Source organism: Catharus ustulatus, chromosome 30, assembly GCF_009819885.2.
Source record: "Catharus ustulatus isolate bCatUst1 chromosome 30, bCatUst1.pri.v2, whole genome shotgun sequence".
Lineage (NCBI taxonomy): Eukaryota > Metazoa > Chordata > Aves > Passeriformes > Turdidae > Catharus > Catharus ustulatus.
Window position 1 is genome coordinate 1,415,463 of NC_046250.1, and position 15,897 is coordinate 1,431,359.

The window sequence follows — 15,897 nt, forward strand, 5'->3', positions numbered from 1 at the left end:
CAGAATTTTCCAGAATTCTTCATTTTTCTCTATCAATTTTTTTTCCTTGCCCTTTCCATAATTTTTCCCTTTTTTCCTTTCTTTTGTACCCATTAAAAATGAAAAAAAAAAAAGCAAAAATCCCATTGGTGTGTCACAGTCAAAATTGGGGATTTGATGAGTGGGAAGCTTTGGGAAAATGGAATATTCCAGAATTCCTCATTTTTCCCCTCTTAATTTCTCTTTTCCTTGTGTTTTCCATGTTTTCTCCCAATTTTCCTTTCTTTTGTACCCATTAAAAATGAGAAAAAAAGCAAAATCCCATTGGTGGATCAATCAGAATTGGGGATTTGAGGAGTGGGAAGCTTTGGGAAAATGGAATATTCCAGAATTCCTCATTTCCCCCTCTTAATTTCTCTTTTCCCTGTGGTTTCCATGGTTTTTCCCAGTTTTCTTTTCTTTTGTACCCATTAAAAACAGAAAAAAAATGCAAAATCCCATTGGTGTGTCACAGTCAGAATTGGGGATTTGAGGAGTGGAATAATGGAATATTCCAGAATTCCTCATTTGTGTTTTCCATCATTTCCCCCCTTTTATATCCATTAAAAACAAAAAAATAACAAATTCAATTTCCCCCAAAATTCCCATTTTTTTCCCAAAAAATTCCTGATTTTCCCCCCAAAAATTCCCATTTTCCTCCCAAAAATTCCCATTTTCCTCCCCAAAATCCCCGATTTTCCCCTAAAAAAATTCTCATTTTCCTCCCAAAAATCCCCAATTTTCCCCCCAAAAATTCTCATTTCCCCCAAACCCAACAGGGCTGGATTTTTTTCCCCTTTTTTCCTCCCATCCCAAAATTCCTCCACACTTTGGGGTCATTTCCTGGGATTTTTGTATTTTTAAAAATTTCAATAGAAGGAAATTCCTCCCCCCCAGAACCCCCAAAAAAAGGAGGAACCCCAAAAAAAGCGGGGGGACATTTGGGGGACAAAAGTGCTGATTCTGTGCAAATTTGGGGCAGATTTTGGGGTGAATTTGAGCAGATTTGGGGCTGATTTTGGGGCAAATTTGGGGCTGATTTTGGGGTAATTTTAGGCTGATTTGGGGTCAATTGGGGCAGATTTTGGGATTAATTTGGGCTGAATTGGGGCAGATTTTAGGGTGAATTGGTGCTGAATTGGGGCAGATTTTAGGGTAAATTGGAGCTGATTTTGGGGTGATTTGGAGCAGATTTTGGGATTAATTTGGAGCTGATTTTGGGGTGATTTGGGGTTGATTCAGTGCAAATTTTGGGGTGAATTTGGGGTGAATTTGGGCTGATTTTGGGCAGATTCAAAGCAGATTTGGGGCTGAAATTGAGACCCCAAAAAGAGAGGGGGGGGAACACGTTGTGCCATTGAATTTTGGGGACAAAAAAGGCAGATTTGACACCCCAAAACAGAAAAGGTGGGGACAACACCTTGTGCCAGTTCGTTTTGGGGACAAAAAGGGCAGATTTGGGACCGATTTGGGACCCCAAAAGACACAGGGGGGACACGTTGTGCTGTGTCAATTTGGGAACAAAAAGGCAGATTTGAGACCCCAAAACAGAAAGGGAGACAACACCTTGTGCCAGTTCATTTTGGGGACAAAAGGGCAGATTTGGGACCCCAAAAGAGAAAGAGGGGAGGGGACACCGTGTGCCAGCTCATTTTGGGGACACAAACACCAACCTGGTGCCAGCTGGGGGCACATTTGGGACCGATTTGGGGCGGATTTTGGGGCAGGCCGTGCCCAGCCCGGTGCCACCTGTCCCCCCTGGTGGCACTCAGATGGCCGCTGTCCCCCCGTAGCTGTCCCCGCGGCGGTGGCACTCAGGTGGCCGCTGTCCCCCCGTAGCTGTCCCCCCCTGGTGGCACTCAGATGGCCGCTGTCCCCCCGTAGCTGTCCCCACTCAGGTGGCCGCTGTCCCCCCGTAGATGTCCCCGCGGCGGTGGCACTCAGATGGCCGCTGTCCCCCCGTAGCTGTCCCCCCTGGTGACACTCAGATGGCCGCCGTCCCCCCGTAGATGTCCCTGCGGCGGTGGCACTCAGATGGCCGCTGTCCCCCCGTAGCTGTCCCCACTCAGGTGGCCGCTGTCCCCCCGTAGCTGTCCCCCCTGGTGGCCGCTGTCCCCCCGTAGATGTCCCCGCGGCGGTGGCCGTGCACGGGCAGCTCCCGGCGGACCCGTTCCAGGTACCCCAGGTCCACCCGTGCCAGGCACAGCCCCGGCCCCTCCTGGCACTGCGCCAGCACCGTGCCCCAGGGATCGGCCACCAGCGAGTGCCCGAAGGACGCGCGGCTCGCGCTGTGCCGGCCCGACTGAGCCGCGGCCACCACGTAACACTGGCACTCGATGGCGCGGGCGCGGAGCAGCACCTGGGGACATGGGGACAGCGGGGTCACATGGGGACAGCGGGGTCACATTGGGGACATGGGGACATGGGGACAGCGGGGTCACATGGGGACAGAGGGGACACCCTGGGGACAGCAGTGACACCCAAGGGACAGCAGGGACACCGGGACACAGCAGGACCTGCAGGGACAGCAGTGACACCCAGGGGACAGCAGGGACACCCTGGGGACGTGGGGGACATGGGGACACAGGAGCACCTGCGGGGACAGCGGGGTCACCCAGGAAACATGGGGACAGTGATGACACCCGGGGGACATTGGAGGCAGTGGGGTCACCCAGGGGACAATGGGGGACATGGGGACACAGGGACACAGCAGCACCTCAGGGGACAACAGGGCCACCCAGGGGACACCGGGATCACTTGGGGAACATGGCGACAGTGATGACACCCGGGGGACATTGGGGACAGGGGGGGCACAGGGACACAGCAGTGCCTCTGGGGACAGCGGTGACACTGGGAAGGAACAGAGGTGTCACCGAAGAGACATTGGGGACACAGGGGACACCCAGGGGACATGGGGGACACTCAGTGTCTGGGCCTGGATGGACAAATCCCTGAGGGGACATCAGGGACACCTGGGATGTTCCCAACACTCTGCCAGTGTCCCCAAACCCATGGAAGTGTCCCCAACCCCTCAGGTGTGTCCCCAGCCCTGTGCCCCCATCCCCCCATGAATGTCCCCAACCACCTGGGAGTGTCCCCAACTCCCTCTGTCAATGTCCCAAACCCTTGGGGTTGTCCCCAAGAGCCTGAGAGTGTCCCCAAACCCTCCCAAGGTGTCCCCAACTCCCTCTGTGAATGTCCCCTAACACTTGGGGTTGTCCCCAAGTGCCTGGGAGTGTCCCCAACCCTCCGTGGATGTCCCAAAGCTCTCCCAAGGTGTCCCCAACCCCCTGTGGGAAGTCCAGTGACTGTCCCCAACCCCCCAGTGGATGTCCCCAACCCCTCCCAGAGTGTCCCCAAGCTCCAGTGGATGTCCCCAAACCCTCCCAAGGTGTCCCCAACCCCCCAGTGGATGTCCCCAAACCCTCCCAGAGTGTCCCCAAACCCTCTCAAGGTGTCCCCAAACCCCCTGTGGGTGTCCCCAAGCTCTCCCAAGGTGTCCCCAACCCCTTCCAAGGTGTTCTCAGCCCCCCATGGGTGTCCCCAACCCCCCTGTGGATGTCCCCAGCCCCTCTCCTGGGCTGTCCCACCCCTCCCAGCTGTCCCCAATCCCAGTGTCCCCTCCCCTCCCAGCTGTCCCCAGTCCCGGTGTCCCCTCCCAGCTGTCCCCAGTCCCGGTGTCCCCACCCCCCCAGCTGTCCCCAGTCCCAGTGTCCCCTCACCTCCCAGTGTGCAGCTCCAGTGGGGACAGTGAAGGCCGAGGGGAAGGTCAGGAGCTGAGCACCGGCCCCACGCAGGGCCTGGGCCAGCTCAGGGAAACGCAGATCATAGCACACAGCCAGCCCCACCTGGGGACATCAGGGGTTAGGGACATGGGGACAGCATGGGGACACTGCTGGGACAGCCTGGGGACAGCCTGGGCATGGGGACAGGGCAGGGCCAGCTCAGGGAAACGCAGATCATAGCACACAGCCAGCCCCACCTGGGGACATCAGGGGTTAGGGACATGGGGACACTGCTGGGACAGCCTGGGGACAGCCCTGGGACAGCCTGGGCACGGGGACAGGGCAGGGCCAGCTCAGGGAAACGCAGATCATAGCACACAGCCAGCCCCACCTGGGGACATCAGGGCTTAGGGACATGGGGACAGCCTGGGGACACTGCTGGGACAGCCTGGGGACAGCCTGGGGACACTTGGGGACATCTGGGGACAGCCCTGGGCACTGTGGGGTCAGGGATTGGGGTGAGGGCAGGGTCAGCTTTGGGTACCACAGGCTGTGACACAGGGCCAGTCCCAGCTCCTTCTGGGAACACCGAGGACAGGGGACATCCGGGGACACTTGGGGACACCTGGACATTGTGGGGTCAGGGGTCAGGGCAGGGCCAGCTCTGGGTACCTCAGGCTGTGACACACGGTCAGTCCCAGCTCCTTCTGGGAACACCAAGGGTCAGTGAGGGCAGGGGACATTTGGGGACACCTGGGGACATCTGGGGACACTTGGGGACACCCCTGGACATTGTGGGGTCAGGGGTCAGGGCAGGGCCAGCTCTGGGTACCACAGACTGTGACACAGGGTCAGTCCCAGCTCCTTCTGGGAACACCATGGGTCAGTGAGGGCAGGGGACACTTGGGGACACCAGGGGACACCTGGGGACATCAGGGGACATCTGGGGACACCCCTGGGCATTGTGGGGTCAGGGGTTGGGGCAGGGCCAGCTCTGGGTACCACAGACTCTGACACACAGCCAATCCCAGCTCCTTCTGGGAACACCGAGGGCAGGGGACACTTGGGGACACCAGGGGACACTTGGGGACACCAGGGCCACCCCACCTTGCCCACGGGGGTGGGGATGGGCGGCAGCAGCTCCCGGCCCGGGTTGGTGAAGGAGCTCTCGCTCAGGCGGATCCCCCCCGGCAGCTCCGCGTCAAACAGGTGCAGCTTCCGGTACGCGGCCACCACCGAGCCTGGGGACAGCCGGAGGGGGGGACACTCAGGGGGTGGGGACATTCAGAGGGGTTGGGGACAGCTGGGGACAGCCAGGGACACCAGGGACAGCTGGGGACAGCCAGGGACAAACAGGGACAGCCAGGGACACCGGGGGTAGGGAATGTTTCTGGTACGCGGCCACCACAGATCCTGGGGACAGCGGGGTTGGGGACAGTCAGGGAGGGTGGGGGACACTCAGGGGGTGGGTTGGGGACAGCTGGGGACAGCCAGGGACACTGAGGGTTGGGAATGTTTCTGGTACGCAGCCACCACCAAATGTGGGGACACTGGGTTTGGGGACACTCAGAGGGTTGGGGACACTCAGGGGGTTGGGGACACTCAGGGGGTTGGGGACACTCAGGGGGATTGGGGACAGTCAGGGAGTTGGGGACACTCAGAGAGGGTTGGGGACACTCAGGGGGGGTTGGGGACACTCAGAGAGGATTGGGGACAGTCAGGGACAAACAGGGACAGCCAGGGACACCAGGGGTTGGGAATGTTTCTGGTACGCGGTCACCACAGATCATGGGGACAGTCAGGGGTTGGGGACAGTCAGGGAGGGTGGGGACACTCAGGGGGGGTTGGGACAGCTGGGGACAGCCAGGGACAGCTGGGGACAGCCAGGGATTGGGGACAGCTGGAGATACCAGGGATTGGGGACAGCTGGGGACACTGGGGACAGCTGGGGACATCCTGGGTTGGGAATGCTCGTGGTACACAGCCACCAGCACACCTGGGGACACCGTGGGTTGGGGACAGCTGGGGACAGCCAGGGACACTCAGGGGACAGCCACAGGTTGGGGACAGCCAGGGACACTCAGGAATGGTGGGGACATCTGGGGGCTGGGGATTCTTGGGGACATGTGGGGACACAGGGACATCTGGAGGGTTGGGAACGTTGGGGACACAGGGACTGGGGACCTGGAGGACAGGTGTGTCACAGGGTGACACAGAGGTGACACAGGTGACACACAGAGGTGACAGAGGTGTCCCACCCGAGTTGTCCAGCAGCAGGTGACAGTTGTAGATCCGCCCCGTGCTCTCCCAGTCGTCGCCTCGCTCGTGGAAACCCCCGAGGGACAGCCACACGTCACACTCCCTGGGGACACACAGGGTGACACTCTGGGACAGGCTCTGGGGACACACAGTGACATTCCCTGGGGACACACAGTGACACAAGGTGATACACAGTGACATTCCCTGGGGACACACAGGACACAGAGTGACACACAGTGACATTCCCTGGGGACACAGTGACACAGGGTGACACTCTGGGACAGGCCCTGGGGACACATAGGACACACAGTGACATTCCCTGGGGACATACAGGACACACAGGACACAAGGTGACACACTGTGACATTCCCTGAGAACACAGTGACACAGGGTGACACACTGTGACATTCCCTGAGGACACAGTGACAAGGACAGGGCTGGGGACAAGGACAGGAATGGGTTGGGAACAAGGACACAGCTTTGAACAGCTCCAGGGCTCCTCAGGTGTCCCCTGGCACCCCCCCAGTGTCCCCTGCCACACACAGTGTCCCCAGGTGTCCCCAGTGTCCCCAAGTGTCACCAGATCCCCCCGGTGCCTCCAGGTGTCCTCTGGCATCCCCAGGTGTCCCCTGGCACCCCGTAATGTCCCCACGTCACCCCAGTGTCCCCTGGCATCCCCAGTGTCCCAAGGTGTCCCCTGGCACCGTTGATGTCCCCAGGTCCCCACTGGCAGACACAGTGTCCCCAGTGCCCCTCAGTGCACCCTGTCACCCCCCAGTGTCCCCTGGCATCCCTGGTGTCCCCAGGTCCCCCCAGAACTCCCAGTGTCCCCTGGCACCCCTGGTGTCCCCAGATCCCTCTGATGTCCCCAGTGTCCCCATTTCCCCCCTGGCACTCCCAGTGTCCCCTGCCAGACACAGTGTCCCCAGTGCCCCCTGTCACGCCCTGGTGTCCCCAGATCTCCCCAGCTCCCCCATGGCACCCCCCAGTGTCCCTTGATCCCCCCAGTGTCCCCTGGCACCGCCTGTGTCCCCAGTGTCCCCCCGTTGTCCCCAGATCCTCCCAGTGCCCCTAGTGTCCTCTGGCATCCCCAAGTGTCCCCAGATCCTCCCAGTGTCCCCTGGCACCTCCCAATGTCCCCAGGTCCCCCCCAGAACTCCCAGTGTCCTCCTGGCACCCCCAAGTGTCCCCAGATCCTCCCAGTGTCCCCTGGCACCCCCCAGTGTCCTCCCGGTGTCCCCGTACTTTGCCAGCCGGCGGTAGTGCCCCATGATGTCCCCATTGTCCCTGTTGTCCCCAATGCCTCTCAGTGTCCCCTCACTTAGCCAGCCATCGGTAGCGCCCCCCGATGTCCCTGTTGTCAGTGTCCCCAGTGTCCCCAATCCCCCCGGTGTCCCCAGACCCCCCCCTCACTTTGCCAGTCATCGGTAGCGCCCCCCGATGACCCCGGTGTCCCCAATCCCCACGTTGTCCCCGTTGTCCCCAGACCCCCCCGTACTTTGCCAGCCGTTGGTAGCGCCCCATGATGTCCCTGTTGTCCCCAATCCCCCTGATGTCCCCATTGTCCCCGCTGTCCCCTCAATTTGCCAGCCATCAGTAGCGCCCCATGATGCCCCCGATGTCCCCAGTGCCCCTCAGTGTCCCCGTTGTCCCCAATCCCCCTGATGTCCCTGTACTTTGCCAGCTGTCGGTAGCGCCCCACGATGTCCCCAGTGTCCCCCTGGTGTCCCCAGTGTCCCCTCACTTAGCCAGCAGTCGGCAGCGCCCCACGATGTCCCTGTTGTCCCCAGTCCCCCCAGTGTCCCCAGTGTCCCCAGTGTCCCCTCACTTTGCCAGCCGTTGGTAGCGCCCCATGATGTCCCCAGTGCCCCTCAGTGTCCCCCTGATGTCCCCTCACTTTGCCAGCCGCCAGTAGCGTCCCACAATGTCCCTGTTGTCAGTGTCCCCAATGTCCCCAGTGTCCCCTCACTTTGCCAGCCCTCGGCAGCACCCCACGATGTCCCCGTTGTCCCCAATCCCCACGATGTCCCCGTTGTCCCCAATCCCCCTGGTGTCCCCAGTGTCCCCAATCCCCCTTCACTTAGCCAGCCGCCGGTAGCGCCCCACGATGTCCCCGATGTCCCCATTGTCAGTGTCCCCCTGTTGTCCCCAGTGTCCCCTCACTCAGCCAGTCGCCGGTAGCGCCCCACGATGTCCCCGATGTCCCCAGTGTCCCCCCATTGTCCCCAGTGTCCCCTCACTTGGCCAGCCGGCGGTAGCGCCCCACGATGTCCCCGTGCAGTGGCTCTGCCAGCGCCAGGCTCTGTTGGGGACTGTCCCCGATGAAGTCGAAGCCCTCGGGCAGGAACACGGCCCGGGCTCCCTGCGCCGCCGCGCGCCGAACCAGCGCCGAGCACTGCTGCCAGTTGTGCTCCTTGTCCCCTGTGCTGGTCACCTGCACCGCGGCCACCAGCCCCCCTGGGGACACTGCCGCGTCTGGGGACACTGCCGCGTCTGGGGACACCGACATGGGCCTGGGGGACAGGGGGAGGGACATCAGGGGGACACTGCCACATCTGGGGACACCGACATGGGCCTGCGGTACAGGGGGAGGGATGTCAGGGGACACTGCCACATCTGGGGACACTGCCACGTCTGGGGACACTGCCACGTCTGGGGACACCGACATGGGCCTGGGGGACAAGGGGACAGGGGGAGGGACATCAGGGGGACACTGCCACCACCCCCCTGGGGACATTGCCCCACCTGGGGACACGGACATGGGCCTGCAGGACAGGGGGAGGGATGTCAGGGGGACACAGCCACATCTGGGGACACTGCTGGGGGTGGGGACACCAACATAGGCCTGGGGCTGCAGGAGACAGGGGGAGGGACATCAGGGGGACACTGCCACCACCCGCCCTGGGGACACTGCCACGTCCGGGGACACTGCCACATCCGGGGACATCGACATGGGCCTGGGGGACACAGGGTGAGGGGCATGAGAGGGACACTGCCACATCTGGGGACACCAACATGGGCCTAGGGGACAGGGTGAGGGACATCAGGGGACACCGACATGGGCCTGTGGGACACAAGGTGAGGGATGTCAGGGGGACACTGCCGCGTCTGGGGACACCGACATGGGCCTGCGGGACAGCGGGGGGACATCAGGGGACACTGCCATCACCCCCCCTGGGGACACTGCCCCGGCTGGGGACACCAACATGGGCCTGGGGGACAGGGTGAGGGATACCAGGGGGACACCACACCCTCAGGGACACTGTGAGGGACATCAGGGGGACACTGCCACCGCCCCCCCTGGGGACACTGCCACACCTGGGGACACCGACATGGGCCTGGGGGACAGGGGGACAGGGTGAGAGACATCAGGGGACACTGCCACATCCGGGGACACCGACATGGGCCTGGGACTGTGGGGGACAGGGGGAGGGACATCAGGGGGACACTGTGAGGGACCCCAGAGGGACACCACACCCTCAGGGACACTGTGGGGGACATCAGGGGGACACTGCCATCACCCCCCTGGGGACACAGCAGGGGTGGGGACATCAACATGGGCCTGGGGCTGTGGGGGACAGGGTAAGGGACATCAGGGGGACAAAGGGACACTGCCATGGCCCTGGGGCTGCAGGAGGGACAGCGTGAGGGACATCAGAGGGACACCACACCCTCAGGGACACTGTGAGGGACATCAGGGGACACTGCCACCCTCAGGGACACTGTGAGGGACATCAGGGGACACTGCCACACCTGGGGACACTGAGGGACCCCAGAGGGACACCCCACAGGGCTGGGGGTCACCTCAAAGGGAGTGGGACACCCCTTTGGGGACAGGGACACCGTGGGGTCACTTCCAGCCCCCCCCAGGGTGGTTTTGGGGTCCCCAGGGGAGTTTTTTGGGTCCCCAGGGGTTTTTGGGGTGCCCCCGGTACCTGCAGGAGCTCAGGGGGGCTCTCCAGGCTCTCGGGGGGCAGCACAGCAGGGCCCGGGGGGGCACCCTCAGCCTGGGGGGGACACCCCGAATTGGGGAGGGGTCACACAGAGAGCCCTGAACCCCAAAAACCGCCCCAAGGAACCCCAAAAACTGCCCCAAGGACCCCAAAAACCGCCCCAAGGACCCCCTAAAACCGCCCCAGGGGTGACCCAAATGTACCCCAGCCCCCCAAAAACTGATCCCAGACCCCCTAAATTGCCCCAATTTGGACCCCAAATTACCCCAGCCCCACAAAAATTGATCCCAGACCCCCAAAACTGCCCCCCAAAAACCTCAATCACCCCCAAAACTGCCCCAGTTTGGACCCCAAAGCAGCCCAGACCCCCCAAAACTGATCCCAGACACCCCAAATTGCCCCCCAAAAACCCAAATCACCCCCAAAACTGCCACAATTTGGACCCCAAAGCAGCCCAGCCCCCCAAAATTGATCCCAGACACCCCCAAAAACCCCAGTTGGGACCCCAAAGCATCTCAGCCCCCCCAAAATTGCTCCCAGACCCCCTAAATTGCCCCAATTTGGATCCCAAAGTACCCCAGTCCCCCAAAAACTGATCCCAGACTTCCCAAACTGCCCCCCAAAAACCCAAATCACCCCCAGTTTGGACCCCAAAGCAACCCAGTCCCCCAAAAACTGATCCCAGACACCCAAACACCCCAAATGACCCCAACAAAAACCCCAAACCTGCCCCAGTTTGGATCCCGAACCGCTCCCAACTATCCACACTCTTCAAACTCACCCAAACCTCTGAACTACCCCAAACACCCCAAACTCACCCAAATAGCTGCGAACTGCCCTGAACACCCCAAAAACTGCCCCAAACACCCCTCAAATTGTCCGAACTGCCCCAAACATTCCAAATTTGTCCCCATTCGGACTCCAAAGCGCCCTCCCCTCACCAAACTGCCCCCCTGTCACCCCCAGCCCCCCAAATCCCAAATTCCCCGCATCTCCACCCTCCCCCCACCCCCGGACCCCCTCCTTCCCCACAGTTTTTCCCTTTTTTCCCCGTTTTTCGCCCCGTTCCCGTACATTCCCCGCCGGTGGCAGCTCGGGCAAAGTCCCCCCCTCAGGCGCTGCCCTCACTCAAGATGGCGCCGGGGCCGCCTCAGCCCTCACCCAAGATGGCGGCAGGAAGTGACGTCACCCGAGCCGAGGCCGGAGCGGAAGAGGCGGCGCCTCGCGGGGAAAGATGGCGGAGCCCGTGAAGGGGCGAGGGGGGGCCCCGGCTGGGAAGGTGCTGAGCGCCGAGCAGGTCAGGGCGGAACCGGGAACTGGGGAGGGGTCTGCGAACGGGGAGGGGGCTTGGGGTAGATGGGGGGAGGCGGGGGAGTGAGGGGGGGGGAAGAGGAGGGGGCTGGGCCTGGGTGTGAGGGGAAGGTGGGGAGTGAAGGGGTCTGTGGGACTGAGGGGGGTCTGTGGGACTGGGGGGCTGGGGAATGAGGGGAGGGGTCCCTGATAATGGGGAGGGGTCTCTGATAATGGTGAGGGGTCTCTGATAGCGAGGAGGGGTCTGTGGTAACGGGAGAGGAGTCCCTGGTAACGGGGAGGGAAAATGGAGGATGGGGGCGCTGGGCCTGAGGGGAAGGGGGAGAGAGGGGGGTCCCTGGACCTTGAGGGGGTCCCTGATAATGGGGAGGGGTCCCTGATAACGGGAGAGGGTCTCTGGTGCTGCTGTGGGGTTGGGGGGATTCTGTTCCCCAGTGGGATCCCCCCCAGTCCCAGTTCTGCTTTATCCCGGTCCCATCCTCGTTTGTCCCAGTCCAATCCCAGTCCATCCCAGTCTGTCCCAGTTTGCCCAGTCCACTCCCGGTTAATCCCAGTCCATTCCCAGTTTGTCCCAATCCATCCCAGTCCACCCAATCCATTCCCAGTCCACCCAGTCCATTCCCAGTCCGCCCCAGTTTGCCCAGTCCAATCCCAGTTTGCCTAGTCTATCCCAGTCCATTTCCACTCCATCCCAGTCCATCCCGGTTTATCCCAGTCCCATTCCCAGTCCATTCCCAGTCCGTTTCCAGTCCATTCCCAGTCCATTCCCAGTCTGTTTCCAGTCCATTCCCAGTCCATTCCCAGTCTGTTTCCAGTCCATTCCCAGTCCGTTTCCAGTCCATTTCCAGTCCCTTTCCAGTCCATTTCCAATCCATTCCCAGTCCATTCCCAGTCCATTCCCAGTCCCTCCCAGTCCCTCCCAGTTTGCCCAGTTTGCCCTGTTTCAGGTGGTGTCCCGCTTTAACCGGCTCCGGCAGGACCAGCGGGGTTTGGCCTCCAAAGCGGCCGAGCTGGAGCTGGAGCTCAACGAACACAGGTGGGGACGGGGTGGGATTGGGGGATTTGGGGTCGGGATTGGGGGATTTGGGGTTGGAATTGGGGGATTTGGGGGGATTTGGGGTCAGAATTGGGGGATTTTGGGTCGGGATTGGGGGATTTGGGGTTGGAATTGGGGCATTTGAGGGGATTTGGGGTCAGGATTGGGAGGGATTTGGGGGGATTTGGGGTCGGGATCGGGGGATTTGGGGTTGGGATTGGGGCATTTGGGGTTGGGGGATTTGGGGTTGGGATTGGGGAGTCAGGATTTAGAGATTTGGGGTCAGGATTGGGAGGGATTTGGGTTCAGGATTGGGGGGGATTTGGAGTCAACATTTGGGGGGATTTGGGGTTGGGATTGGGAGGTTGGGATTGGGGGATTTGGGATGGGTTTGGGGCATATTTGGGTAGGGGTTTGGGGTGAATTCGGGGTGGATTTGGGATTTGGGATGGATTTAGGATGGGGATTTGGGATGGGGGATTTGGGGTGGGGATTTAGGATGGGAATTTGGGGTGGATTTGGGATGGGGATTAGGTATACATTTAGGATAAGGATTTGGGGTGAGGATTTGGGATAGATTTAGGATAAGAATTTAGGATGGGAATTAGGGGTAGGTTTAGAATAAGGATTTGGGTTAGATTTGGGATGGGGATTAGGGATACATTTAGGACAAGGATTTAGGATAAGGATTTGGGGTAGATTTAGAATGAGGATTTGGGATGGATTTAGGATGGGGATTAGGAGCAGATTTAGGACAAGGATTTAGGATAAGGATTTGGGGTAGATTTAGGATAAGGATTTGGGGTTGGGGATTTAGGATAAGGTTTAGGGGTAGATTTAGGATAAGGATTTGGGGTGGATTTGGGATGGGGATAAGGGATACATTCAGGATAAGGGTTTAGGATGGGGATTAGGGATACATTTAGAATAAGGATTAGGGGTAGATTTAGGATAAGGATTAGAGATACATTTAGGATGAGGATTTAGGATGGGGATTAGGGATACATTTAGGATGAGGATTTAGGATACATTTAGGATAAGGATTTAGGATAAGGATTAGAGATACATTTAGGATAAGGATTTAGGATTAACTGCTGACCCCTGGCCCAGCCTGGTGATCGAGACCCTGCGTGAGGTGGATCCCACCCGGAAATGTTTCCGCATGGTCGGGGGGGTGCTGGTGGAGAGGACGGTCAAGGAGGTGCTGCCAGCCCTGGAGAGCAACAGGGAGCAGGTGTGGGACCCCAAAACCACTGAGACCCCATAAAAAACCCATAAAAACCCCTGGGACCCCATAAAAACCCGATAAAAACCCCTGGGACCCCCTAAAACCTCATAAAAACCCCATAAAACCCCTGGGACCCCATAAAAACCCACCTGGGATGGCCCCAGACCCCACAGGATCCCATAAAAAAACCCAATGGAGCATCCCAAACCCCCTGGGATGGCCCTGGACCCCATAAAAACCCCTGGGCTGGTCCCAAAACCACTGGGACCCCATAAAAACCCCACTGGGACCTCATAAAAACCCCACTGGGATGGCCCCAAACCTCCCTGGGATGGCCCCAGACCCACTGAGACCCCAGAAAAAACCCAGATCTCAAAGCTGCTCGAGGCTCTCATTTCCCATTTTTATCATTTCTCATTTCCCATTTTTATTTCTCCCCAGATCTCCAAGCTGCTCGAGGCTCTCATTTCCCATTTCTGTTTTTTCCCAATTTCCCATTTTTATCATTTCTGATTTCCCATTTTTATTTTCCCTTTTCCCCCAGATCTCCAAGCTGCTCAAGGCTCTCATTTGCCATTTGTATAATTCCTGATTTCATTCCCCCCAGATCTCCAAGCTCCTGGAGTCTCTCATTTCTCATTTCCCATCTTTATATAATTCCTGATTTTCCCCAATTTCCCATTTGATATAATTTTTATTTCCCCAGATCTCCAAGCTGCTGGAGGCTCTCATTTCCCAATTTTCCCATTAATTTTTTCCCAATTTCCCATTTTTATCATTTCTCATTTCCCATTTTTATTTTTTCCCCCCCAGATCTCCAAGCTGCTGGAGGCTCTCATTTCCCATTTTTATCATTTCCCATTTCCCATTTTTATTTTCCCTTTCCCCCCAGATCTCCAAGCTCCTGGAACCTCTCTCATTTCCCATCTGATATAATTTTTATTTTTATTTCCCAGATTTCCAAGCTGCTGGAGGCGCTGGCCCAGCAGCTGCAGGCCAAGGGCCGCGAGCTCTCCGAGTTCCGCGAGCGCCACAACATCCGGCTGCTGGGGGAGGAGGAGCCCCGAGCCCCCCGGGAGGGATCTGAGGGGAGCAAGGGGGGCCCGGGGGGGGTCCTGGTGTCCTGACCCCTCCCCAAATACCCACAGGGAGTTTGGGGTTGTTTGGGGTTTGTTTTAGGGTCATTTTGGGGGGTTTTGGGGTCGTGGTGTTCTGATCCCGCCCTGATTTCCCACGGGGATTTTGGGTTTTCCTGACTCCCCTACCCAAAAATTTCCAGAGATTTTTGTTTTGGGGTTTTTGGGGTCCTGGTGTCCTGACCCCCTCCAAATACCCACAGGGAGTTTGGGGTTGTTTTGGGTTCTTTTTAGGGGATTTTGGGGTCGTGGTGTTCTGACCGACACCAAATTCCCACAGGGATTTTGGGGTTTTTTTATGGGGGAGGTTTGGGGTCCTGACATCCCCCCAGAGTTTTGTTTTGGGGTTTTTGAGGTCCTGGTGTCCTGCCCCCTCCCCAAATTCAGGGATTTTGGGGTCGTTTTGGGGGTCCCAGGGGTGTCCTGATGTCCTGACCCCCCCCCCAAATTCCCAGGTTTTTTTTTCCTGTGTTCATTTTGGGGGGTTTTGGGCAATAAACACAATTTTGGGACAAAGCCTGGTGTGGTTTTTATGGGAAATGGGGAAAGGGAATGGGGGGAGAGCCCCAAATGAGGGGGGGGCTGAGGGGGACCCCAAAATGGGGACAGGGGACACCAAAGTGGGGACAGGGGACACCAAAAAGTGTCGGTGACACCACGAGGTGGGGGGGGCAGAGGACACTGAGAGGTGGCAGAAAAGGGGTGACAAGGACATGGAGGTGACAAGGACATGGGGACAAGGACATGGGGGTGACAAAAAAGGGTGACAAGGACATGGGGGTGACAAAGAGAAGGGGGTGACGAGGACAAGAGGGGGACAAGGACATGGGGACAAGGACATGGGGGTGACAAAAGAAAAGAGGGTGACAAGGACATGGGGGTGACAAGGACACGACAGGGAGGTGACAAAGGGCAGGAGGGTGACAAAGAAAGAGGGTGATAAGGACATGGGGGTGACAAAGAAAAGGAGGTGACAAAAAGGAGGTGACAAAGGACAGGAGGTGACAAAGAAAAGGACGGGGTGGGGGGGGGAGGTGGCCAAGATGCGGTAGCGAGGTGACAAGGACATGGGGGGTGACAAAGAAAAGGGGTGACAAAAGGGAGTGACAAGGACAGGAGGTGACAAAGAAAGGGGATGACAAGGACATGGGGGGGACAAAAGGGAGTGACAAAAGACGGGGGTGACAAAGAAAAGGACAGGGGGGTGGCCAGGATGTGGCAGGGAGGTGAC

At 58.9% G+C, this 15,897-nt stretch overlaps 2 protein-coding genes and 1 long non-coding RNA gene across 6 annotated transcripts; 2 read left to right on the forward strand and 1 right to left on the reverse strand.

Moving 5' to 3' along the window:
- The first annotated feature begins 1,792 nt into the window (after positions 1–1,792).
- On the forward strand, positions 1,793–2,114 carry LOC117008736. The gene is made up of 3 exons (XR_004420354.1): positions 1,793–1,836; positions 1,917–1,995; positions 2,088–2,114. It is a non-coding gene; the product is annotated as an uncharacterized LOC117008736 (long non-coding RNA).
- Positions 1,938–11,046, reverse strand: NIT1 (nitrilase 1). 4 transcript variants are annotated; one of them, XM_033082737.1, is made up of 9 exons: positions 11,030–11,046; positions 9,938–10,009; positions 9,321–9,340; positions 8,243–8,477; positions 6,002–6,105; positions 4,851–4,984; positions 3,741–3,866; positions 2,122–2,377; positions 1,944–1,963 (listed from the first exon to the last, which is right to left on the reverse strand). In XM_033082737.1, coding segments are annotated over exons 1-9 (954 nt in total). In that variant the 5' UTR covers positions 11,032–11,046; the 3' UTR covers positions 1,944–1,958. The 4 variants fall into 4 exon arrangements, with proteins under 4 accessions (XP_032938627.1, XP_032938628.1, XP_032938625.1 ...); XM_033082736.1 differs by lacking the exon at positions 9,321–9,340 and having other exon boundaries at positions 1,938–1,983; positions 2,142–2,377; positions 8,243–8,515; XM_033082734.1 differs by lacking the exons at positions 1,944–1,963; positions 9,321–9,340 and adding an exon at positions 1,988–2,014 and having other exon boundaries at positions 2,129–2,377; positions 8,243–8,515.
- Positions 11,047–11,156: 110 nt separating this feature from the next.
- On the forward strand, positions 11,157–15,013 carry PFDN2 (prefoldin subunit 2). Its single transcript, XM_033082764.1, has 4 exons — positions 11,157–11,252; positions 12,214–12,302; positions 13,413–13,536; positions 14,487–15,013. Exons 1-4 carry the CDS (start codon positions 11,190–11,192, stop codon positions 14,655–14,657), a joined length of 447 nt encoding a protein of 148 aa, XP_032938655.1. The 5' UTR covers positions 11,157–11,189; the 3' UTR covers positions 14,658–15,013.
- Positions 15,014–15,897: the final 884 nt, after the last annotated feature.